This window comes from Armigeres subalbatus, chromosome 2, assembly GCF_024139115.2.
Source record: "Armigeres subalbatus isolate Guangzhou_Male chromosome 2, GZ_Asu_2, whole genome shotgun sequence".
Lineage (NCBI taxonomy): Eukaryota > Metazoa > Arthropoda > Insecta > Diptera > Culicidae > Armigeres > Armigeres subalbatus.
Genome location: NC_085140.1, coordinates 35,534,762 through 35,560,490, shown reverse-complemented (window position 1 = coordinate 35,560,490; position 25,729 = coordinate 35,534,762). Strand labels below are relative to the sequence as shown.

Here is a 25,729-nt window from a genome sequence, read left to right as displayed (position 1 = left end):
CAAATACTATTCAGTAAAACTACATTTTCGGCCAAACGGCATTTTCAGGCAAATGACCTGTTAGGTCAAACCACTTCTTTGGTCAAATTACCAGTTCAGCAGAATGCCCCTTTCCACTGTATGTCGCTGTCGACCAAACTACATGTTCAAACCATTTTCGACCTGATAACAGTTTGGCTAAATGGCTTTTGACTTAAAAGCCAGTATCGACTTAAAGTAGAGAGGCTTACGTAATTTTGTTCAATGGTCTTTTGACAATAAGACCATTTCGCTAAACGAGTGGACATTTTTTTGCCTTTCTCGTACAACAAAGTTGTACCGAAAGGCTATCATTTCACTCCGAAAACGAACTTTTTATAGAAGCCTCTGAGACCCAAAGTGTTATATATCATTCGACTCAGCTCGACGAACTGAGCACATGTCTGTCTGTCCGTGTGTATGTGTGTGCACAAAAGCTAACAAAAACATTAGACAACTTTTCGTATAGTAATCCTTAACCGATTTTCTCGCAACAAGTTTTATTCGACTGGGGACAAAGCCTTGTTGATCACTATTGAATTTGATAATGATCGGTCATTGCGTTTAAAAGTTATGAAGAAAATGGTACATCGAACCATATGAACCCCATATAAGGTTGGTGTCTTTACTAAACGCGAAAAAGCCACCACCAACGCTAGGTGAATTAATCTGGGTTTTTATCATATCAACCTGTTCAGTAACGGACATTTGGTCGTATGACCTATGGTCCAAATAACATTTTTGTCTAAATGACCCATTCTGTCAAACGACCATTTCTGCCAGACCTGTTAATGCAAATGGCTTTTTCGGAAAAATACCAGCTCAGACGTATTGAAATCCAAAGAAGTTTTTGTTGAAATCTACATTTTGAACAATCTTCCGTGGAAACTCTGAGAAGTTTTCCGTGGAAAAAAAAATCCGCCGGAAGAATTTTCTGTTTTAACGTTGGCTATGCCAAACTAGCCGTCTTCATTAATCTTAACTGAGAAAACCAACCATAAAACATCCCTTCTACCAGTAACAATCTTCTACTATAATGAAGAACTTTCTGTATAAATTTTGAAGAATACTCAACAAAAACTTAACAGGGAATTTCCGTGGATGTTCCTATTATTTTCCTGAAGTTATTTGGAACAACTTCCCTTGAAAGTTCTGAAGAGACTCTCATGTAAAATCCGAAGGTATTTCAGCTGAATTTCGAAACAGTATTCCTTAGGAATTCTTAAATGCTCCCGAAATTTCAAAGTAGTTCCCGTGCAAAATCCGAAAATATTTTCTAAGTGAATATTCTTTAAAAACTTAAAGAACTTTCAGGGGAAGTTCATCAGATTTTTTCGATGAGAATCAAAAGACACTTTCGGCCGAACGTCCAATGCGGCCAAATGGCCCTTCTGCCAAACGACTATTTCGGCCAATGAGCATTTTCGGCTCACTCGTTTTTTTTTCAGCCAAAGGAACTGTTCGACCAAATGATATTTTCGGCCAAAATAACTTTAAGCTAGATGGACTTCTGCCAAATGGTCTATTCGGTCAAACGACATATTCGGTCAAACAACTTCCAGCCTTGTGGCATTCTGCCGAACGACCCTTTTCCGTTCAAAAATTCTATTTCAACGAAAAACTCCAACTCGAAGTTTTTCTTAGTTTTTCCAGAGAGCTTTTCGAAATTATATGAAATTTTCAAGGAAATAATTGGTATCACTGTTTGTGTGACGACTGTTTCTTTTGTATTTTAGTAAAAAACGGCTGCTCAGTCTTAATTTAGTAAAACGAGTACATTATTTACCCAACGTTAGGCCGGCGAGTACAAACATTTTTTAATGCAGTAGTTCCGAAGAAATGTACCAACAAACCAAATTTTTCCCCCTGAGGAAGACACAATCCCCGTGTCGCAACGTTGGGTAAATAACATACTCGTTTTTCTAAATTGAGACTGAGTATCCGTTTTTTTACTAAAATATTTGGTATCTTTACGATATCGGTAAACTACCTTGCCAGGGTCGTGTTACCTACATCGCACTGGTTATGGGGCTGCCACCTTAGGTAATGCTGAGTACTGACGCGATACAGCGTTCCGTTTATCAGCTGCTGGATTCCCGGCAGACGCTGTTTGAACTGTACTTTCTGGTGGACAGACGCTCGGGACGTACCTTCTCATTGGAGAAGGGTCGTTGAAATTATACGTCTCACTTCCCATTTGGCCGAATTCCACTAAATCGAGCAAACCATTAGGCCGAAACTCATCTGGCCGAAAGTCGTTGTTTGGCCAAATAAGTCATTTGGCCAGATAGGTCATTTTGCCGAACTGGACAGTTGTCCGAATAGGACATTTGGCTGAATACGACATTTGGCCAAACAGATCATTTGGCTGAGTAGGTCATTTGGCCGAATCGGTTATTTGAACAGTGAGACGTCTCATTTCTCACTACTTATTTCTCACTTCTCACTGTAAAAAGTGAGTTGTGCGAATATCTCACTACTCACTTCTCACAGTGAAAAATGAGAAATGAGTAGTGAGACGTCTCACTTCTCACTAACCACTAACTTCGTGCTTCTCACTTTTACAGTGAGAAATAAGACATGAGGAGTGAGAAGTGATACGTCTCACTACTCATTTCTCATTTCTCACTGTAAAAAGTGAGAAGTGAGAAGTGATTAGTGACACGTCTCACTTCTCATTTCGCAATACTGACTTTCCACAGTGAAAAGTGAGAAATGAGGAGTAAGACGTCTCACTACTCACTTAGCGCTTCTCACTTTATACAGTGAGAAGAGAGAAATGGGGAGTGAGAAGTGAGACGTCTCTCTACTCACTTCTCATTTCTCACTTCCCAATGTAATAAGTGAGAAGTGAGAAGTGAGTAGTAAGATGTCTCACTATTCACTTTCCACAGGGAAAAATGAGAAATAAGGTGTGAGAAGTGAAACGTTTCTCCTCTTACTCCTTATTTCTCACTTCTCACTGTTAACTGTGAGAAGCGCGAAGGGAATAGTAAGACGTCTCACTCACAGCGCATTTCGCACAAATCACTTTTCACAGTGAGAAGTGGGAAATAAGTAGTGAGAAGTGAAACATCTCACTTTTTACACTTAATTTCTCACTTTTCAAATGACCTATTCGGCCAAATGACATGTTCTGTTAAATGACGTATTTGGCCAAATGACCTATTCGACCAAATGACCAATTCAGTCAAATGACCTATTCGGCCAATTGACCTATTCGGCCAATTGACCTATTCGGCCAATTGACCTATTCGGCCAAATGACCTATTCGGACAAATTACGTATTGGGTCAAATGACCAATCCGGCCAAATGACCTATCCGGCCAAGTGACGTATTCGGCCAAATGGCCTATTCGGCTCTATGACCCTTTCGGCCAAACAACTTTCGACCTAGTGGCCTTCGGCCAAATGGCTTTCAGCCGAATGGTATTCAGCGGGGCCTCCCGTTTTTATCAGCAGATACGTATTTCGTTTCCTAATTTAAAATTTCTTCTGTGTTTTGATATCGACTTTGATCATTTTATAATCCTTCGCTCTGTTTATCAGAAAACTGTCTTTCTTATCCCAGCAATATTACTGGATCTCTGAAAAAAAAAATCATGCTTGCTGAAATTCGGTCTATCATAAACAAAAACATGCTGTGATGTTGGCAAAATCGTGTGTAGGAAAAAGATTTCAAATATAATTTATCTTTTCCAAACATATTTTTCATAGTAGTTACCTTGACCTAATTTGAAGTAGACTGACTAACAAGTTTAAATTCGGAGACGAGCCTGCCTATTGCTGAAAGTATCCTTAATAAAGACACACAAAAGAAAAATTCAAATCAATGCTAAAAAATTACAAATTATTGGAAGAGCTGCACATTAAGTAGATCGCATTAAAATTGATTGAGAGTCTGACGCTAGAATTCCATTGCATGAGACATTTCTACAGCTAAATATTACTTGCGATCCCGAGCAAGGTCGGATACTTTCAATTAGCTAAACATAAATAGCAATTCTCTTAAAAAGTTTTGTGTTTCTTGACGTTGTAATCTAATCCACTTAAGTAAAGAGCCGAGTATAAATGGATTCGGTAAAAAATCCGATAACGTCTGTGAGATGCATTACTGTAATAACTTTCTTCTCAGGCATTAGTACATTATCACCACTAGTTGGTAGAGATGGGCAAAACAGCTCATTGCAGTGAGCGGATCTGATCCGTTCAGTTCATTGAAAAGAGTCAGCTCCTTGGATCAGCTCTTCAGTTCTTTAATGCTACATATAATAAAACATAATTATTAATATTATTATTTTAATTATTGTTCAAAAATTTGAAAAAAATATGTCATTCATTGATTTATTCATTCGTTCATCATTCATCTATTTACCTTTCTTTGAAATTTTTAAAATGTTTGGCTACAGTGAGGTAATAATTTCTATTGAAAAACCGACAATTTTAAACTAATAACATTTATTACGCTTTTTCTGACCGTCTAGTTTTGAAGTCTAGGAGTTCATTTAGAACTATCACATTTATTTCTATACAAAAACTAACTCAACATTATTTTCTATTCATAATTCTAAGTTACATTTTGTTGATAACGTTTCTCAAATCGTTAATTTAAATAATTCAGTCCCTAGTCTCTGATATGTATATGAACCATATCACGTGTCATAAGTTTTCTCTTCATACTGGGTGCAGTAAATCAATGTCTTGTTTGCGCGCGTTTCTAACCCTTCTAACCATGCGTAGTTGACATTTTCATACAAGCGAGCCCATTCATCTATATTGGTTCCCGAAATGCGAGAGAAATAAAAACAAGAGAGTAAAAAAATACAGAGCACGGTGCTACAAACAAACCGAGTGCACATGTAGCAGTATGCTGGCGGGTACACCCGTCGCAAGTAAAAGATCCGCTCCGTGCAAGACACAGCACCCAGCTCGGTTCGTTTGAACCACACGGTTCGCTCGCTAGAATCGGTCGCGACTGATCCGGATCGAGATCCGTGTCGCACGGATCTGAGCTAGTGGCGCAGCTCTCGCTTCCATGTCACAGCAATTTCGAGACGGACGACGACATGAGCGGAACTGAGAGTTGTTCGGATCTTCGGATCTTTTGCTTAGTACGGTTCGTTCGCTACCGCACTACTAGGTATCTTTTGTGTGTCCGTTCGTAGCGCCGAGTATGTGGGTATGGGTTAAGAAATAGGCGGCAAGCTAGATTATTTTTGCTTGTGTGTTTCTTATTCCTCTCTGCAGCAGAAATGATTTCTGTTGCTTGGCTTGATGGTGCTTGAGGTGCAAATAATAAACGATCAACACGTGCGCGGTACTGGACTGGAATGCTCATACAAGCTCGCTTGTGTTGTGTACCGAGAGCGTGGTATTTTCGTTTGTGCTGTACAAAATACAACAGCGCGCGTACTCGAGTGCGTACGCTCGAGGGAGTTTCTCTAGGCGCGTGTTTGACAATGATTTCATCAATTTAAAGTGAGCTGCTGAGCTGGGCTTCTTTAAAAAAGATCCATGGCTCATCAGCTCAATGTAAGGAAGCGAATCTTTGGAACAGCTCCTGAGCGGAACGCCCATCTCTACTAGTTGGTGGTTCAGAAACAATAAATTGTTTTTCACGCGATAGCTAAGTAGGTTAATCGCTTAGTCAGGATTTGTACAGTACATACGAAACTAAAGAAATATAGAACTGATGTAAGATATTTCCACCAAAGCTACAACATTGAACAACAAAATGCGCTCCGACTTATATTGTTTCTTTTCTAGCAAAACACATTTTCATTTTCTCGTCCACCCAAAGCGGGTAAATAATGCCAGATTTATATTCGCCATTGGAAAATGCACAGTTTGTGTGTTTCGTTTCCGAACAGCGTAGCGAGTTGCTCCTGACTGTAACGAGAATTCGATTGCCTGCATTATGGATATACGTGGGACACCCTCTTGAGTCTTGAGTGCAATGGGAAAATATTGCACATCCAGAGCTTCATTTGTTATTGCAGTCGAATAGAATCGGAAGCTGGAAAATTATGCTTCTTTGCGATTGGCTTCGCTCAATGTTTGTACACAGCTGCTCCCCACGTACCGTACGCGTTGTAAGGTTTGTGCCTTGGACACAATATTCTCGGGAAATGAAAACACGTTTTTGTTCCAAAAACAAGAAGTGTTTTAAATAGCAAATCAAGGTGTAAGATGACCATTGATGAATTATTTTTTTTACTTGAAAGTTCCATCATTTAATACAGAGAAAAGTGATTAAGATTGTGGCCTTAATAATATACTCAAAATATGTCCATCTTCTAAATAAAAGTAAAAGTCGAGTAGGTATATCTTTTTCATATCTTAGACTCGACACGTGGTGCAAACATTATGACTCGTACAATAATGTGATAATGATGGGAAAAGAAACAGAAAACGACTCGATTGGGAGGATTGAGGAAATCGAGTGACACAGCGTCTTCCAGTTGTCCTCGTGGGATTTTATGCTACACGATCCCCACCAGTCTGTCGATGTGAAATGGGGTGAGTTTGAATTCTGCAAAATTTGTATTGGGTATGCGGGAGATGGTGAACTTGGGAAAATAATACGGTTATGTTTATTTATTTGGAGTGCTTTATCCATGTTTCATAGAGTCTGCAAATCGGTGGTAGGTGAAGTTATGGGACGAGTTTGACGAGGGTTGACAAATAGCGAAATGTTGACAAGTTACTTGAGCAAAATCTGTGTCATATTATTTTTCTGTCTCGGTGGGGAACCTGTTTTTATTTGTGTTTTTATTCATGTGGTAAGTTTGCTTTGCTAAGAAATAGAACGATATATGAAGCATGAAAATGATTTATGTGTTTGCAGCTTTCGAATTGATTTATAAGAGTTGGATGCATCAATTGGCAATATCTCAACATAAATTCAAAGCTTGGGAATGTATCTTTATTGTGTTTTATTCTATCATGAATGTAATTGGATAATTTAATATATATGAGGCTTTAGACATTTCATTTCCATAATGAGTGTATTGCATGAAATGGAAATTAGGAAAAATATTTCCATAATTTTTATTCAAGGTTGTTTTTGATTTTGTAAAATTCAGGGTTTTCAGTTGAATGTTTGTTATTTGTGCTCCGATGAAATGGGCGGTGATTAACAGGGTGAAATCGCCACCTATCGGAACAAGTTAAAAAAAGGTCATTTTTTATCACAAGAAACTTTTAACTAGCGAAGAAGACTATCGCATATTGCGCATGAAAGAGAATCGTTATTGTGAAACGGTCGGCTTAAAGATGCCTTGCCGACGAAAGAAGCTTGTTTAGGTCAGCTAACACAGCCGCCAGCCCGCGCTTGACACAAATGAATAAAAAAAGGAAGGAGGGGAGGATGGGGTAAACCCGGCCCCTTAAGCATTTGGTTCGATTAAAAATTATGGGAAGCACAAACTTATGTTATCTGCATACAGAATCTTTCTTTAAGTTATTATCTAGCATATGTATGCATTGTAAACATTAAAGTTTGATGATTTTAACATACAGATGAAAAACAAAAAAACTTGTAGAAAATGGATGTCTTGATGCGGGTAAGCCCGTCACATTATAAAATAAGTCTCTTTTTTGTTTTCTTGTATGAATTTTTCGTAGATAATAGTATGGAAACGGCAGGTGTTCCCGCTTGGCAGTTGCAAATTGGTTCACCCCTTTAAAATGACAATATCAACGTAATATTGGATTCAACAAGCTGGATCGTAAATTTCTAGTAAGCAGTGAAGTTTGGGCAAAATAATATCCCTACCATTAAGGGTGTACCTGGAATGAAATCCGTGTCAAGATCAAGAATATTCATCGTTTGTGAAAAAACTTTGATTTACAATGTTCTGAAAACTCAGATGCATATTCACATTATGTGGAAGATTAGGGGAATCAGGTGGTTCGGTTGTGAGCACCTCCACGTATCTTTTGAAAGAAAGCAGATACTGTTATTCTGACATCTGTCATTCATTTGCTATCGAAACACGATGTTTTGTGCAGAATACCAAACTAAATAGACACCTCTACTTTGAACTATGAACAAATTTTTTTTTCTACATAAAAATCAACTCGAAAATTTTGTTTGACCTTTTTCAAAGTGTCATAAAATAGTGTGATTGAATTGAAAAAGTGAGTTCTAATGCGTATTCATACGGTAAAATTAGTCTATTTCGTGGTTCAATAACGAATGCCATCAAATAATGCTCTTCGGTGATCTCGCCAAGGTCTTTAACCCTTAGATTCACCTCCGTCGTGAGTGCCCTCACCTTGACCATATAGTACGTTAGCGCCTGGATGCTGGCAGAAACCCGTAGGGGAGAACGGTCCAAAATGCACCCCTTAAACTTTTTCGATGTTTTCGCCCATATAAACAAAACCCAAGCATTTCAACGTATAGGTGCAAAATTTACAATCCCAGCTACATTTCACAATGATCTCCTATTCAAAACAATAAAGTTTTCATGACTTTCTAACGCAATTAAAAAAAAAATCAAAAATAGGCCTGGGGCAAACCCAAGCAACCAAAAGTTCGAATAATAGGGTTTTATTAGGCTTAATCAGCCACATGAATAATCGTGAAGAGAATTCTATGCAGCTGAATTTTTAAGTAATTAACCGAACTGTCAAGTTCATTAACTATGTTTAAGCGTCCAACAGCATCTTATAAGAACCCAATGAAAACTTGAAAGTTCTAAAGAAGTTGGCTTAAAGAACTGTAAAGAAAGCTATTCAGCTTTAAAAACAACTTTGAATGAATTTGAATATGACATGAATATGACAACTTGTCATTTGTTACATACGTTCATAATTCAATGTGGTGTGTGTTGCAGCTGTACATAAATTGTAATTAGTTTTATTAGTTTGTATTTAATATAATTGTATATATCTACCACGAGTCTTGAATTCACATCCTCTGCGTTGCAACTGGGACCAATACCACAGCACCATATTGACGAAGTGAGAAATGGTTGATTTTGTTCAAAGTGTTGAATTCTTCTCTAAATGCTTGAATCAATTGCCCCTGGAACTTCCACAGAACTTTAAAGTCTCCAACGAGTTCATTTAAAACCTTAACCGAACTTTATTAGTTCTTGCGGATCTACCTGTGAACTTCGTTTGACATTTCAATTTGTTTTGCTTTGCAAATTTGTGTGTTTGCCTGTTCGTTCCGCATAAATTGTTTAAATTGTGGTTTAATTTAACATTTGAGCTGTTTTACTCCAGAAAATCGTCAAGGTTTGTAATCAAAACGTACATTGCAATGGATATTCTTAACGACAATAATTTTTTTAATCGCAGAATGCCATTTGTCATCGTAGAAACTCGCAATTCGCGAGGGTGCAAGGAACTTTCTGTCGTGCCGGATAAATGGCTGCGCAGCTCAAGAAGTGGACAAATCGTGCTCTGGCCTAACGTAAAGAGTGTGCTAGAACAAGAAAAGCTTCTCCGTGACGAAAACAGCTTGCCAAAAAAATCATGGTTGAAGTTTAAATGTACAGTGAAAAGAAACCCTATGTCATCTTTGACGGAAGCTAAACGCTTGCTGGGTGAATTGTCCGGAGAATCATCCTCCGACGTTGGTCAGCTAGCACGACGCAAAATCAACAAACGTCAGGAACCCGAAGACTTTCAAAACATGTTAGTTCTTGAAAATACACCTAGCTCGCAAATAACACAAGTAACACCTGCAGCCACCCCTATCGTTGTTGAGGTAAGAGAAAGTTTTGAGAACAAAATTCCTCCTAAAACAACAACACTGGCTCCGTCATCTACACGATTTGTTCCTGTTCCCGAGTCAATGATTCCAGAGAAAGTTCAAATCGTTCAGCAGTCCTTCCCTCCTGGGACTGATTCAGCCGTACCAACTGTAGTTGCGGTAAACTCCGAAGACAATGTCCAATCTGTCCAGTATGTGGCGTACCATGCTGTACCGACGATCACTCAACCGGATAATCCAAGAGAGGACAATCTGAGCGAAATTATAAAGCTGCTTCATCAAATCAATAATCGATTGGATCTACTGGAGAAACGAACAGCGAGTATCTCCACACAAAATGAATACATTTTGAACGCTATACGGAGATTTGGTTGCCAAGTGACGGACATTGAGGAGCAACCGTTGTTCCGATTTGATCCTATTGAACACGAACAACAGTTGTCTGATTTGGAGAACAAACTGACTGACGACGATTACAAATCATCAATGGTAAGTGTTAGACAAAATTCACTACTCTTGTAACAAAAGTATTATCACAGACAAACGGACAAAACAGTCAGAGTTACCAACAGGTGCCGATGGAATTGATTGCCTAATGTTCCAAGGGTTTTGTCTGTGGTATTGTTAAACTCCCTGGCATTGGTAACGCATTTAGTGAACACGTAATTGCTTAGGTTTATGTATAATTTTTAACTTCTTTTCAGATTAAATGGTTGCGACTAAACGTAAGCGGTGACTGTGCGGATAACCGTATGCTAGGTGTACTCGACATGCTTTTCAGCAAAGAGTTTCAAACTAAGTGTACCTGGACAGGAGCTAGCCGAAAGGGGCCAAACATAGCTATAATGCCGAACCGGAATATTCTACAGTTATTTCAACAGCTAGGGAGTGACGATTCTGAAATTGTTACCCAACTGAAGCTGGCCAACTTTTTCATGCGGAAGCTCAAGAACTCACTCAAACGTTTGACCGCTACCGGTATGCGCCGAGGAACTAGACACGTGAGAAGAGTAAAGCAACGGAAGGAAGCTGTACATCAATTGAAACATGAACATGATGGCGGTTCGGACGAACCTCTACCAAATCCATTGAATGATTGTGACAATTACGTGGATGATTGTGACAATAATCACAGTAAGCCTGAATTGGAAGAGCTTGATGAATCGGCCATTGATTCATCAGATGCATTGGATTGTACCGATATCCGTTCCGACACGAGTGGACCAAACGATTTTAGTGAGTGATATGTAGAAACGAGACCATATAAACCATATCAATTACAACATGTAATAATATTAATAATTCTTATTCGATCAGATGTTTTACTACGAAATGGATTCAAGTTACATTTATTTTATGTTTTAATTTGAATTAAATTACATTGGCTGGTATTAATACATATTGTTTCATTTAGTTAATGTGTGTATCAATGGAATAAATACGTAGTTATCTCGATACTCAATGGCTACTAATTTGCACTTAATATCACAACAGCTGAAAGTTGAATTAACACTACACAAGTTACGTTTACTTCCAAGATATATATACAGAAAAGATGAAACTATGGGATATGTAAAAAAACAGTTTTCGATGTTAAAACCTTTCCGTTGATTTTCAGGTCAGGAGATTCCGAAACCTGATCAAAGCGTACTATATGATTTTCATTTGTGAGAAACCACGCGTTTTTGTCGGAGTCACTTAAGAAAAAATCTTCCTTCACGTGAATAACTTTTTTGCTTCCGCAGGTTTTTACACACGGACAGTTCGGCAGCCGCGTTCTAGCTTTCTGGGTGGTATAATACTCCTCAGAATTAATCTCCGACAGCCTATTAACCGCTTGCTCTAGACTTTTCCATCCACTTCGTAGAAGGTGCTTAATCCGTTGCAGTGCGTTTTCAAAGGGATACGCTGAAATCGTAGATAAGGGTCCGAATCGTTCAACTTCATCTACAATATAATGGAGATTGTGCACATTGCTGTTCAAAAATTGTTCACCATACAATTCCATGTATTGTAAGACAAATTTATCCAACATTTTTCTAGCAACGTGTCAGTTTGACTTATAATTATTTGTGGACAACATTGTGACAGAACAGAACAGAAGTAAAAAGTGTTGATAATTGTCAGTTGGGAGAAATTCCTTGAGTACTACTATACTGGCATAAGGCAAAAAACTACTGAATTCAGACCCTTTCCAAAATGATAAATGGTCTAACCCACGTAATTTACGGTGGATTTCTGACGGCAGGTGTATACCATTCAACATCTGCGATATTTCAACAGTTTGTTGGGTTGATAATTTTGTCTCGTAACCTAAGGTTCCGTCTCTCCATCCAAGAAGCAAACGTTTCATAACACCAAGGTCAATTAAATGCAATCGATCCCCGACGATTATGTCTTCGATCAGATCTAGATTAGGGACTTCAAGCAACGGTGTTATAGCCTTTTGATGATGGTTGTATGCCTTTTGCCGGAACTTTTGATCTGTTCGTTTTGTACTATTGATCGAAGTGAATACAACAGTTCGTGATTCATGTGAATATTCACCTTCACCTTCGCACTTAAGGCATCCGTTTTTTGAGTTGAAACTTGCAACACCTAAAATTATATGATATACTCGTGATTAAGAAAGCTCAGTGATACGAATCAAACCTTTTAAAAACGCACGTGCGGGTGAATCGCAAATAAAACATCTAAGTGCAACGTTGATTTTGTAGTTGTTAATTGATACACCATTACTTAGAACATCGATTAGATCTTCGACCAAGAGTTTCAGGAAATCATCCAGGCTACTTGGCTTGGTTTTGCCGTAAAAAATAGCAATTGACATCGGTGCAATTTCTGGCATTTCCGAAATGTTGAATAAGATAGGCCAAAATTGTAATTTGCTGCTTTTATAAAGTGGAAGTCCGTCAATATTTATGTTGATCGAGATGTTCAGTGACTGTCCAGTAGAGCTGTGAAACAAAAATTATGTACTTGATGCAAAGATAAAATGTTTATCTTTCACCTGAAAATTTCACTTAGGCATTGTTTGATACCATTGTACCAAAATTGTCCTCCAGCGATGTTGATTATCTCTGAAGTTGCCTTTCGAGATGTTCTCAATACAACAGGGTGTGAAATGTTGCCAAAGCAGATTCGATAGATACGGGGAATTGACTGATATCCCATCGTTATTAGCTGGTTATGGAACAACTTCTCGCAAGGGCAGCTGTTGTATTATTGCTAATACGTCCGTGTACTAAATGGAATAGTGTGGGTGTAAGTCCCACCGGCAGCCGAATCTTTTTTCGCAATATCTCTTAAAAACACCCTAAGATGGCAAACTTAACTATGTGTATCAAAATTAAACATCTTTTCCAAAAAAAAGAAAAAATCTGACTTCCCTCACAAGTCATCAATCAAGAAAAAGTTCTCAATAAAGTTCTTGCGGAACGGGGCAACTTTTGTCCGTTGGTTTTTTTCCTTATTATTTCCATAATCAAATTTATGGATTCGTGTGGCTGATTAGTTTTGAGAGCCCAGTACCTGAGACATTCATTCAAATCCATTCCTTCCAATACATCGTTTCCAAAGGATGAATATGAATCATCGGATGAATCGTCGACGTTTTCAAAAAGATCTTCAATATCGCTATCGGCATCTTCGATTTCGTATTCTTCAAAAGGAAATGGTTCGCAGGGAAGATTTTTATCAACTTCATCGGAATTTACATTTCTAGATGAAGTAGGTTGTTGGTTTGCTAGAAAGCAACAAATTAACATACATATATATATACATACAGCGATTCCACGGGAAAAGAATAGAGTTGAAAAAAAAAAGTTGTCCAATTTTGCCCAAAATCGCTTGGTATGTTCTTCATCAAAAATAATTAGACCTGTTTTTTTTTTTTTATTAGGGTGACCATGTTCGATATAGGGTTACCAGAAAAATCGCTATTTTTCGAATTTTTTTATTTTAAAAAAATCATAACTTTTGAACCACTGGATCGATTTGCAATATTTTTTTATGGATAGAAAGCTTATTACTTCTAGTTCTTACTAAAATTTTTGGTTTGGTGTATTGGTGTACTCAAATTTGCTAAAATGGTCAAAATATTCGTTTTTTAAGATTTTTTAAATGTTGGACCACAACGACTATATATTTTTATATTTTTTATGAAAATTTAAATATTTTTACATAACATATCAAAAAATTAGAAATGTTCATCGAGCCGTTTTTAAGTTACATTTTTTTGAAAATTTCATGTTTTCTGCCCATACACACATGGAATGAACGTTATTCTCCACTATTTCAAATAGCTCAAATTAAATCAAAAGTATGAAAATGTTATTCAAGAGTGTTTGTTTGGTCTCGTTTATTAGAAGAATTTACGAATCGCAATAGTTGAAAATAATTCAATCGGAATAGTCTGGTGTTGTTATTGATGACTTCATTCTCCAAAATCGGCAAAGCAATATGTCGTTTTTCAAAAAGGTTGGTTTTCAGCAATCCATACAATAGGTTACCTGCTTTGTTTATATGTTTTCAATATTTTTGATGCAGGTAATTCATTGTATTTTCTTTTTTGATTATGATTCATCTGTCTCCTTTTCCTTGTTCACTCTACCTAAATGATACCCAAAGGGACTATTTAAAGTGGTCTATAATATAAAGTATATGTCAGTCAAGAAAATCAGTGAAATTGTCCAGTTGCCTTACTGAAGAAACGTTTAATACAATGAAGCACGAATGCTCAAATTGCCATGTTTGGAGTAATTGTTACAGGAAACTTACTCCTAAACTGTATGATTATGCAGCGGAAAGGAGAATAAAATTGGATAAAAGCTGTTCCCACATTTGTAATACCTGCTATTGCCGACTTTATCGCATTATCAAGAAAGGAAACGAGCCAGCAGCTCCAAGTGCAGGTAATATAGAATGTGAAAATCAAGAACTCACCGTTTCTGAACCATCGAAACTTGATGATCTCGCCGTTGCCGGACCATCAGACACCAATAATTTCGCCGTGGCGGGACCATCTAGAGTGAACAATTTCGCCGCACCAGCAAACATCAATAATGGTGGTTTCGAAATAATCGATCCCAATGCCGCTGGATCATCGGAAATTGACGTTTTCCTAGTGTTGGTAAGTAGAATAATCTCTTCTTTTTGTTCATTCAGACATCATGATTTGCTACGTTATACTAGTTGTACTCGATTATTCAGAAAATTGAAAAAACATCAGTTCCGTATAAGCTTACCTAATCCGACCTAGTAGCTCAATTTGTAGAGCAGTTGCCTATCATGCAACAAAATAGAATAATCGAATACAATATGTATTACATTATATTAAGAAACATGCTCCTAATAGTTATTTTTCCATCTTGTTTTCAGAATCTTTGTTTTCTTTGGAATCAACGAGTGCTGAATCAATTGGTAGCGCTGGTGCCCAGAAACCCGGAGACGGTCAGGAAATTCTTCAACAAATGAAGGCAAAATTTGATGAAATATCTGACAGAAACGATCGATATAGGATTCTAACTTCCTTCCCAAATCCTGGACTGCATACAAAATGATGCAAGAATTCGGTGTTTCGCAACGAACTGCTCAACGATGCAAAGAAATTACAGATTGAAAAAGGTTTTATGAGCACACCGGAGACCAGAGTAAATATGTTGTCTTTGAGCGATGATACTCTAACTGTAGTTAGGGACTTTTATAATAGTGACGAGATAAGCAGAGCATGTCCTGGGAAAAGGGATTTCGTTATTGAAAATATGGCAGGAGAAAAAGTGCATGTACAGCGCAGGTTACTTTTATGTAACCTTCGTGAAATTTATTCAATTTTCAAAGAGCAATATTTTACTTTTAAAATTGGATTTTCAATGTTTTCCAGCAGCCGCCCAAAAAATTGTATTCTAGCTGGTTCAAGTGGAACGCATACTGTCTGCGTATGCATTTATCATCAGAATGTTAAATTAATGTTTAAAACCCTTAAGGACAAGAAACTTATCCATAACCATTTAAAAACGTATCATGACTTGTTTTTTAAAATACTTTTTGAAAATCCTACAGAGAAATGTTGGTTGAAAACCTGTGATCATTGCCCGGGTACGCAAACACTGGAGAATGACCTGATGAATTTTCTTGAAAATGTCGATTCCTTAGAATTTAAACAATGGAAGCAAACAGATCGTTGTCATTTAAATTCAATGCGAATGGATGCAGAAGAGTATGTGGAAACATTTTTAGAAAAATTAAGCGAATTATCTCCGCATAATTTAATTGCAGAGCAACAAGGAAACTACTTAAAACAACTTAAAATTAATTTGGAAGCAACTGATTCAATTATAATTGCTGACTTCTCATTACTCTTTTGTTATTCAGGACGCTATACAAGGTTTTCATTGGGCAAACGCTCAATGCACAATCCATCCTTTTGCCATATATTATAAGGATGAAGCACAAAATTTAAAGTTTACAAGCTTCATAGCAATCGCAGAATTTACTAAACATAACCATGTTGCCGTTCGGCTGTTTATAACAAATTGTGTGAATTTAATTAAAAAAAAAGCTACCTTACCTGAAAAATATCCATTTTTTTCTAATGGATCAGGCAGTCAATACAAAAATAATCAATTTGTGCCACATGTACAAAGACTTCGGTCTTAAAGAAGAGTGGAATTTTTTTGCCACTTGCCATGGAAAAGGGCCTTGTGACGCTTTAGGAGGTGTTCTAAAGCGAAACGCTTCAAAAGCAAGTTTACAAAGCCATCATATTACAACTGCATACGAACTTTACTCTTGGGCTGTTTCTAAAGTAGATTCCAAAATATATTACGAGTTTTCTCGGAAAAAGATTACAATGCAATGGAAAAGAAAATAAAGAACCGTTATACTCGTGTAAAACAAATCTCTGGGACACAATCGTTTCATTACTTTAAGCCACAAAATGAAAATTACATTATCGTGAAACGGTTTTCGTTTTCAGATGAAGAAAAGTGTGTTAAATTGTAAGAATTTTGCTATGTAATATTTTTTTGATGAATTATGAAAATAAAAATAATCAAATTAAATGCTGAGTTTTAATTGAAGGTAATCAGAGAAAACCATTGCTTGTAGTCTAAAGCTTTGAGATTTGAGCTACCATTCCTCAATATAGCAGAGCTAAGATTCTCTCAGACTCTCAGACCCAGTAAAACTAGAAGTAATAAGCTTTCTATCCATAAAAAACATTGCAAATCGATACAGTGGTTCAAAAGTTTTAAAATAAAAAAAAATCGAAAAATAGCGATTTTTCTGGTAACCCTATATCGAACATGGTAACCCTAATAAAAAAATAAAAAATACGGGTCTAATTATTTTCGATGAAGAACATACCAAGCGATTTTGTGCAAAATTGGACAACTTTTTTTTTCAACTCTATTCTTTTTCCGTGGAATCGCTGAACGTTCATTCCATGTGTGTATGGGCAGAAAACTTGAAATTTTCAAAAAAATGTAACTCAAAAACGGCTCGATGAACATTTCTAATTTTTCGATATGTTATGTAAAAATATTTGAATTTTCATAAAAAAATATAAAAATATATAGTCGTTGTGGTCCAACATTTAAAAAATCTTAAAAAACGAATATTTTGACCATTTTAGCAAATATTAGTACACCAATACAAAAACCAAAATTTTTAGTAAGAACTAGAAGTAATAAGCTTTCTATCCATAAAAAATATTGCAAATCGATCCAGTGGTTCAAAAGTTATGATTTTTTAAAAATAAAAAATTTCGAAAAATAGCGATTTTTCTGGTAACCCTATATCGAACATGGTCACCCTAATAAAAAAATAAAAAAATACGGGTCTAATTATTTTCGATGAAGATCATTTCAAGCGATTTTGAGCAAAATTGGACAACTTTTTTTCAACTCTATTCTTTTCCCGTGGAATCGCTGCATATATAGATAACCGAACTCTTTATATTACCTTGTACCACAGCAGCTTTGTTTTCGGATTCCCATTTAGCTAAGAGTTTTCTACGATGATAGTAAAATAACCACCCTACTGTCATCGCCTATCTCTCCAATGGGAAAAAATGGTGGCTAACATCTCTGGGGTTAGCGCACGGTGGGCCCCACTGACAATTCAAAATTAGTAAACAAAAACATCATTTCAGGACTAATTTTCTGTGATGGAGTATTTGTTGTGATAAGCGATTTGAATGAATTTATTACTATTATCGTTATGTACCACGTATTCCGTGCCGTGAAAAATGGGTTTGATTTTCAATTTAATTGTAATAAGACCGACATTAATCTCAACAGGGATAGTACGGTGCAAAACAAATTTGAATATTTGGTAACAATATTGTTTCAGAAAATTACGCCCAAAGCAAAATAATAGCGTGAATTTTATGCTGGGACCAAAAGCATAGCTGTGTGTCATCCAGCTGAAAATAACCCCCTTTTTTTAATTGATTTCGAGAAATCCATTTTAAAATTGTGATAAAAATGAGAACAAAAATATTGACGTTTCTCTAGTTTCTTCCAAATAAACTTGTACGACACTTTAAAGTCGATCCAAAGTACCGTAATCCGGGGTATCATTGATCAATTTTTCAATGTTTTGTAAATATTTCCTCCGTAAATTAAATGATTGCTTTTTCATATTTTTAAAACGAGTACTGCTACGTGTAGAACGTTTGAGGCTATTGTTCTTGATTATTTGATAATTATAAAATTGTTTTAAAAATCTGTTTTGTCTAGTTTTCGAATTTCCAATTTGGGGTAACTTTGATCATCAATCATTTCACTTTGTTACGTCTATAAAGCAAGCGTTTGTAAACGCCTTAAGGTAAACAATTACTTTTGAAATCCTTATACTGAGGCGAAGCGTATTGATTGTTTCGAGCAAGGCATCATGACCGCTAGGTGAATTATCTGGTTTTCAACAATAAAATCAAAATTTTGAAACAAAAAATATGGATAAACAAAGAAAATAAGATTACTTATCACCCAATTGTAGGTACGATCTCAATTTTTTTGTTATTATGCTTGTTTTGAGTGCTTTCTTGGCAGCTTACTGTGAGTTAACAAAATGATGTTGATTTTATTTTTCAAACTATGGCAAAAATTAAATGCAAATTCTAGTGGAGATTATATTATTCGGTAGCAAATTTAGTCAAGATTAAAATACCTAACTCATAATAAGTAATCGTAATAACAGAAAGTAATACTTTATTCATCTTTTGAAAATGGTTCAACTGATCAATGTTACCCCGCTGATCAATGTTCCCCCGGATTACGGTACCTATTACATTCTGTTTTGTACTTTTGGGTCTCCAATAGGTTCGATCTAACTTTGTCGTAGCTTTACGCGCTGATTAATGGAACAATTAAAACTTCGATTGAACTTTGAATGGAAAGTTCATAACAAATTCCGCAGTAACTTACGAAGAACTATAAAGTTGAAATCAATGATAGTCAAAAACTTAGTTCGCACTTTGCAGTTCTTTACAGCTCGCAATGGAACTTTATTTAGAATCAGGTTCTGTTTGTCTCTATAGTATACTCTTAAACAGCACAAAAGTTTCATAGAACCTGTATTGAACCAGATGTGAACTTCACAGTTCGGCTTTTAAGCAATATCCGAACAATTGGTTGCTTGGGAAACGCCCGAATGGTGGTTTAAAATGACTCAATTGCATGCAAAATAATGGTGAACGCATGGTTGTTTGTTTTTTCTAAATGGATTGAACTACAATCTTACGAATGTGGTGGAAGAATAGCAAATCGTTAAATTTGAGTAAATATGAAGGGATTTTGCTATTTTTTTTCCAATGGAGCTCAATGATGGATAACTAATTATGAATTGTAATGATAATATTCGTTCATAAATGTACTACGGCAGATTATATGAGTGAGGCCATTTTGCCCCAGGGGTGCATTTTGGACCGTTCTCCCCTAACTGTGGGTAATTCATTCTGTTTATTTTAATATCCGACGGATTATAGAATATTTTCCCGAGTGAAGTCACGAGTAAAATTATGAAAATTGTGAAAACTAATTTCAAACTATTATTACCAAAATAAAACTTAATTACAATGTGCATATTTCGAAATTGAAGGAACATCGACCATAACATATTTGCGCAAACTATTAAACCACACTCAACTTCGGCACTTCCGCCAGACAACAAGTCAAGAAAAGAGGTGAAAGCTACAGCGCAAAACCATACGGAAATCGTTTGCCTGGTCTGTAGCCATGGCTCGGATTTATGGATCATTTGAGCCTCCCACCCGATAGAAATTCACGGTTTCCGGGTTCCCTATCGCCAATGTGCGCTGGTGAGTTTGATAAAACGTAGTCTCCTTTAATGGTTACTCCTATTCTCAGGAAAACATTGTGGCTTTCATGGTTCATTGACGAAAAACGACTAGGTACGATGGCTGGGACATTGAAATATACGACTGGGCGGGTAGCAAAGCCATAAAATGCGACACATTTTCAACGCGGCGCGGTTCCTTTCGTATGTACAATATCCTTGTGAACGTTTTCCTTGGGGATGTTCGCGGAAATGCGGGCGATGGTTATCAACAAGCAGCAGCGTTTCAATTTTGACCTAGTTTAGCTTTATGGAAAACTCAACACATATATCTACTGGTACGGAAAGCGGGAGAAAGCTGGAAGACATGACTTCGATACAAAGCTGTTGCGTAAATTTTGTTATATTTCCGCGAAAAAATGTGGCATGAGGCTTATGCGAGCTGTTACATGAAATGCTTATTTATTTGGATATAAAGGGCGAATTATATCAAGTTAAATATTTTGAAATAGCTTCAAAGAATTATGATTTTCCTAAGCACTGGCTGATAAAAATAATTCTTTTATCTGATAGTTCCATCAGTTCAATGTGTTTGTCAATTGAAGACATATTCTTAGAAACTTCCCCCAAAATTGCTACGTTTCTCCTGATGTCGTTTATTTCATTATAGGACAAAAGTTTGCATTATTAGCTGTGAATGGTTTAATTATAAAGTCTTAACTACGCGGCTCATCAGAGTTGTAGCTGGTTAACTCAGATTACAATTGGTGTTTCGCACATCATCGAGCTTTTGTGGCTTCACAGCGTTGCTTGCTGGTTGCTTCTTGACTAAGCATTAAATTGTATTCTTGTAGCAGACCGTCGTTGTCGTCGTCGTCGTCAACGTTTTCTCTGGTGCTATGATACAAAAGACGACGAAAGATGATGGCTCTGTTATTCAAGGCAAGACAAGCTAAGCCAAGCCGAACGAGAACCATTAATACCGGGTTCTGGCTTCTGTATCCCCAATGGAGTTACCATGCAAGGCGAGTGCTTTGTTGAAGTATGGCGGTTCTTAAAGTAGAATTTGAAGAAACATAAGCTCAAAGATTTTCTTGCTTTCCCACCGTGGACGACGTCTTGGCGAGTGAATGAATGTGCATGAGCTCCAAAGTATATACGTAGATGAAGACTAGTAGATAGTACGCTGTGAAGTTATGAGCAGAGGTGCAAAATTTATGAATGTGATTAAAATCAACATTGCTGTCCTTGACTGGGATGAAATGAGAGTACCTTGGCGTTGGTTTGCCGGTTGCTACAAGATGCACGATTGTGCTCTTCTCTTATAATTAAAAGATTGTTTTCAGCCAATGTCGCCCTGTGGCATGATTTATATTTGGATGCAAAATTAGATTTAATTAATATGTATGCAGAAATAATTTATGCGTATATTGTGGCGAAGTAAACCTGAACAATTATAATGCATTTGAATCAAGAATATTTTTCGAAGTCTCAAATCAGCGCAAAACAGTGGCAATCGCATTTTAAAATTTAAAAGTTTGGCATTTGAGATGAATTTACGACATTTGAAAAGAATCCTTAACTTCAAACTAATGAAGAGTCGTATATCGACGCCAACACTCAAAACCAAATTCACACGAACATCCTCCCAATGAGAAACTCGTGTCGAAGAGTTTAGGTCGCGTTCTCCTCATTCCGAATACCCCAATCTAAAATGAAAAATAAGCTTTTCTCCATTAATCTTCTCTAATGCCTTGGAGCTTTTCCACGCCCACCTACATTAGCTCCGGTGGTTACACATTCATCTAACCTTCTTACAGTTCGTAAGAAAAAAAATCCTCAACATGCGAACAAATATTTCAGTATCAAATTTATATTCTGATAAATTAACCTTTGATCGGAACGGTTCCGATTTCTAATCTGCTCTTTTTCCGAAATATGCAGATGACGATATCCAACTTCAAAGCACTAGAAACCGCCCGGTCGAAGTTCGTTATTGTACCCAATTTCCATTCCATAAAGGCATTATGCTTTTCTTCTTGGAAACAATGACGTCAAAGCGAGAGTGAGAAAAAGAATAGGGCGAACTGTCAGCCCTTCCCTACTTGCGAGCATACCGCGCGCCGGTAGGAAAATCGAACTGGCCACAAATGATGAGGCGGAGAATGGTGAAAATCGGACCAGCGGAGCCGAAAAGTTTTCGGAATGATAATTGTTGGTTTTGTTATTCTACTAAATCATTTTTACAAACTAACGATCGAGTTTTTGTTGAACTTGTTAAATTGAATGTGAACGATATAGGGAACATGTGTGATAACAAACTACCATATGGCCGGGGTTCTGCCAAATCACACCAACCACACCGACCATATAATGTTTTAGGTTCTCCGAAATGTTCCAGAATTTGAATCAAACACGAATCAACCACGACTTCCATGACGTTCCAAGCCGCAGTATCAACCCAAACCTTCGAGTTTTGTATTTCATTTGCGTCTCAAATCCAAGCACGTAAGATGTTTTAAGATCTCCAAATTGTCCTGGAGATTGAATCAAATGGTCTACCGAATCTACCATGACTTCCATGATATCTCCCGCCGCGGAATTCTCACAATTATATTCTCCGAGTATTTGTCTTTCATTTGGTCTATCGGATCAACCAAGGTGTCTACTACTAGTCTATAGCCAACGCTTGGCCTTTTTTAAGGCCTCGAGTCCCAGGGTCGATGTCGGTAATAAGGAGGTCGGCAGTTTGGCGATTAGTTTAGATCTGACTTCTTCTTCTACTTTGGCTCTACATTCCAACTGGAACTTGGCCTGCTTTTCAACTCAGTATTATATTGGCATTCCCTCAGTTATTAATTGGATTTTTTTCCATGCTCGCCATTGCATGAGTATGTATCTTGTGTGGCAAAGTACAATGAATACACTCTTTCCAGGGTGTCGAGAATGTTTCCAAACCGAAAACATCCTGGATCGGACAGAGATTCGGACTCGCCATCTCCGGATTGGCAATATTACGCCCTTGTTCCCAAGGCTAACCCAGTCAACATTTTTATACCTATTGCTATTGATATAGGTCATCATATACACATAAGATATTATGTATATAATGCACCGAATCGCTATATACCTACTAAAGTGGAGGCCATATACGGGCTAAATAACGACTTTCTAGAGTTTCCATGAACATTTATACGACTTAGTGAATATTTGGAAAAATAAATGGTAACAACCCTGTCTCGAACATTTGACCTCTGGAACTAAAGGCTGATGCTCTACCCTTACGCTACTCAGCAACTCTTGAAAAGCAGGAAAATTTTGACAATCATAATCTAGATGGCGATTTATTATTGAAAAGAGCTTCAGTGTACGATATGAACTACATTGATACGATTCGGATCCCTTGTTGTTGTGCGTACAAATGTGGCTTGAATCGTATATGATAACAACGTATGATTATCCTGATAATGTTCGTACATAATAACGATTGCGCATCATTCCAAACGATTCAACCCACGTATAAACGATTATGAAATGTCAACATCAGCCTTTCATCGTGTTTACTCTCGAACTGTGTTTACAACTTAATTACATTTTAGTTTTCGATAAATTGTTAGTGCAGATATTGAGCGATACTGGTTGGTAGTGAAAAAGTACACCGACAATAATCGGGATTTTGACAGATCGGATGGAATGAAGTAAGTAATTTTGAAATTAATTCAATCGGTAAGGTTCAGTGGCTCAGTGCTCAACGCGCAGAAGGTGGAAGCTATATACGTACAACGCACATCGGTATATGATTTGCATGACAATATTTGTATACATAAACGATATTTCCGATTTGATCCGATAAAACTGATATTGTTTATATAGGTTTATGACTTCCATAAACGCAATCGTAAATATTGCTTACACTGGTATCATATACAATAATATTCATATTTTAGCCATCTATATAAGCAGTCATATACGAATGTGAAAGAAAATAGCAATATATGCGATACAATTTATCATTTCATATACGATATGTGGTTTACTGGGAACTGGATACCCTGCCTTAGATCTAGCTTACTCACGGTATGAAGGGGAGGTGGGCCGACGAATGACGGTGCGTGCTGGCCTATAACGAAACTCGAAGGATTCTCTACCGTAGACGTCGATTGCCGGATTTGTCAATAGGTTTGATAGCTTCGATTGCTGCTTCGATAGTTGCAGTATGCCCGACGGATGGCGTATCTCGCTGGATTCTCGGCTGTTATTGACGGTTTTGTCGATGGATCTTGCTGCGAAGACTGCACAGATTTGCTCGTGGATGGGTTGTGGTAATGACCGACGAGGCTACTAGCACGATTTGTCGACGGGGAAAGGATGTTTGGCCGACACCCATTCGGCCGAACGCCATTTGGTCGAATGCCACAAAGCCGAACAAACCAAACTTGCCGATAGTCATTTGGCCGAAATGGTCATTTGGCCGAAATTGACATTTGGCCGAATATGTAATTATGCCGAATAGTAAAATTTGGGAAATAGGAAATAGGAAATTTGGGAAAATAAATCCTTTGGCCGAATAGGACATTTGACCTTCTTCTTCTTCTTCTTATTGCCATTACATCCTCACGCTGGGACAGAGCTGCCTCGCAACTTAGCGTTCATTGAGCACTTCCACAGTTATTAATTGCCAGGTTTCTAAGCCAGGTTACCATTTTTGCATTCGTATATCATGAGGCTAGCACGATGATACTTTTATGCCCAGGGAAGTCGAGACAATTTCCAATCCGAAAACTGCCTAGACCGGCACCGGGAATCGAACCCAGCCACCCTCAGCATGGTCTTGCTTTGTAGCCGCGCGTCTTACCGCACGGCTAAGGAGGACCCCAGGACCCCAGGACATTTGACCTACCGTGTTATTTCTCACTCCTCATTTTTCACTGAAAAAAGTGATAAGTAAGACGTCTCATTATTCCCTTCTCACTTTTCAGTTTTTACAGTGAGCAGTGAGAAAAGAGAAGTGTCCTATTGTGCGGGAGACGGCCCACTGTGCGCACTACCACCACGCTGATTGAAAGCGAAGACTACCTTCGATACACTCATTTATCTGGATTGAGGACCGAGGATAGGCGATAAACATTGAAGCAAAACAAACCACACAAAAACGTTATTAAAAAGTAAAAACGTGGTTTAATATCTATTCTCTTAAACTAAACATAAATTATTGGTTGGAAAATCTATTTTCTACTTATTGATTATTGGATTTACAAAATAAAATCAACTAAAAGGTTGTGGACAGTGACAGGCAGTTAAAAAGATTAAAGGAAGGACTAATAACCTTATAGCATACTCCAAATTTAAAAGCGAGTTTGCTAACAAGTGTCCGAAAAGTTCCTGCTGTCTCATCCTCCACAACAAACTATAAGGTTATTACCTGCAAGGGAGAGTGCTTTCCGTTGATCGCAATGTCAACATCAAAGACGACGGGGGAAAGAAGGCATGGAGTTGTCAGACAATTAACTGACGAAGAAAGTTCAGTGCTCGCTCGTTGCCCCCTTTGCGATCGCCCAGATGTTGCCGACAAATGGATGGTGCAGTGCGATCTGTGTGAGAGGTGGTTTCACTTCTCGTGTGCGCGGGTTGATGAAGGCATTAAGGACCAGAGCTTTGCGTGTGTTACGTGTGCACTCCAAC

General features: G+C 37.4%; 2 protein-coding genes across 2 annotated transcripts in view; one reads left to right on the top strand and one right to left on the bottom strand.

Annotated features, from left to right (window-relative positions):
* LOC134218447 (uncharacterized) overlaps positions 1-25,729 on the bottom strand; it is a 68,646-nt gene that overhangs the window by 7,708 nt on the left and 35,209 nt on the right. The gene's annotated exons all lie outside the window — the stretch shown is intronic.
* On the top strand, positions 8,935-10,992 carry LOC134214700 (uncharacterized). Its single transcript, XM_062694019.1, has 3 exons — positions 8,935-9,267; positions 9,331-10,237; positions 10,453-10,992. The coding sequence occupies exons 2-3, from the start codon at positions 9,332-9,334 to the stop codon at positions 10,990-10,992; spliced, it is 1,446 nt and encodes a 481-aa protein (XP_062550003.1). The 5' UTR covers positions 8,935-9,267; position 9,331.

Coding starts and splice junctions, on each gene's coding strand:
- LOC134214700 (XM_062694019.1), top strand. CDS start 9,332: ATGCCATTTGTCATCGTAGAAACTCGCAATTCGCGAGGGTGCAAGGAA. Junction 10,238..10,452: donor ACGATTACAAATCATCAATG/GTAAGTGTTAGA, acceptor ACTTCTTTTCAG/ATTAAATGGTTGCGACTAAA.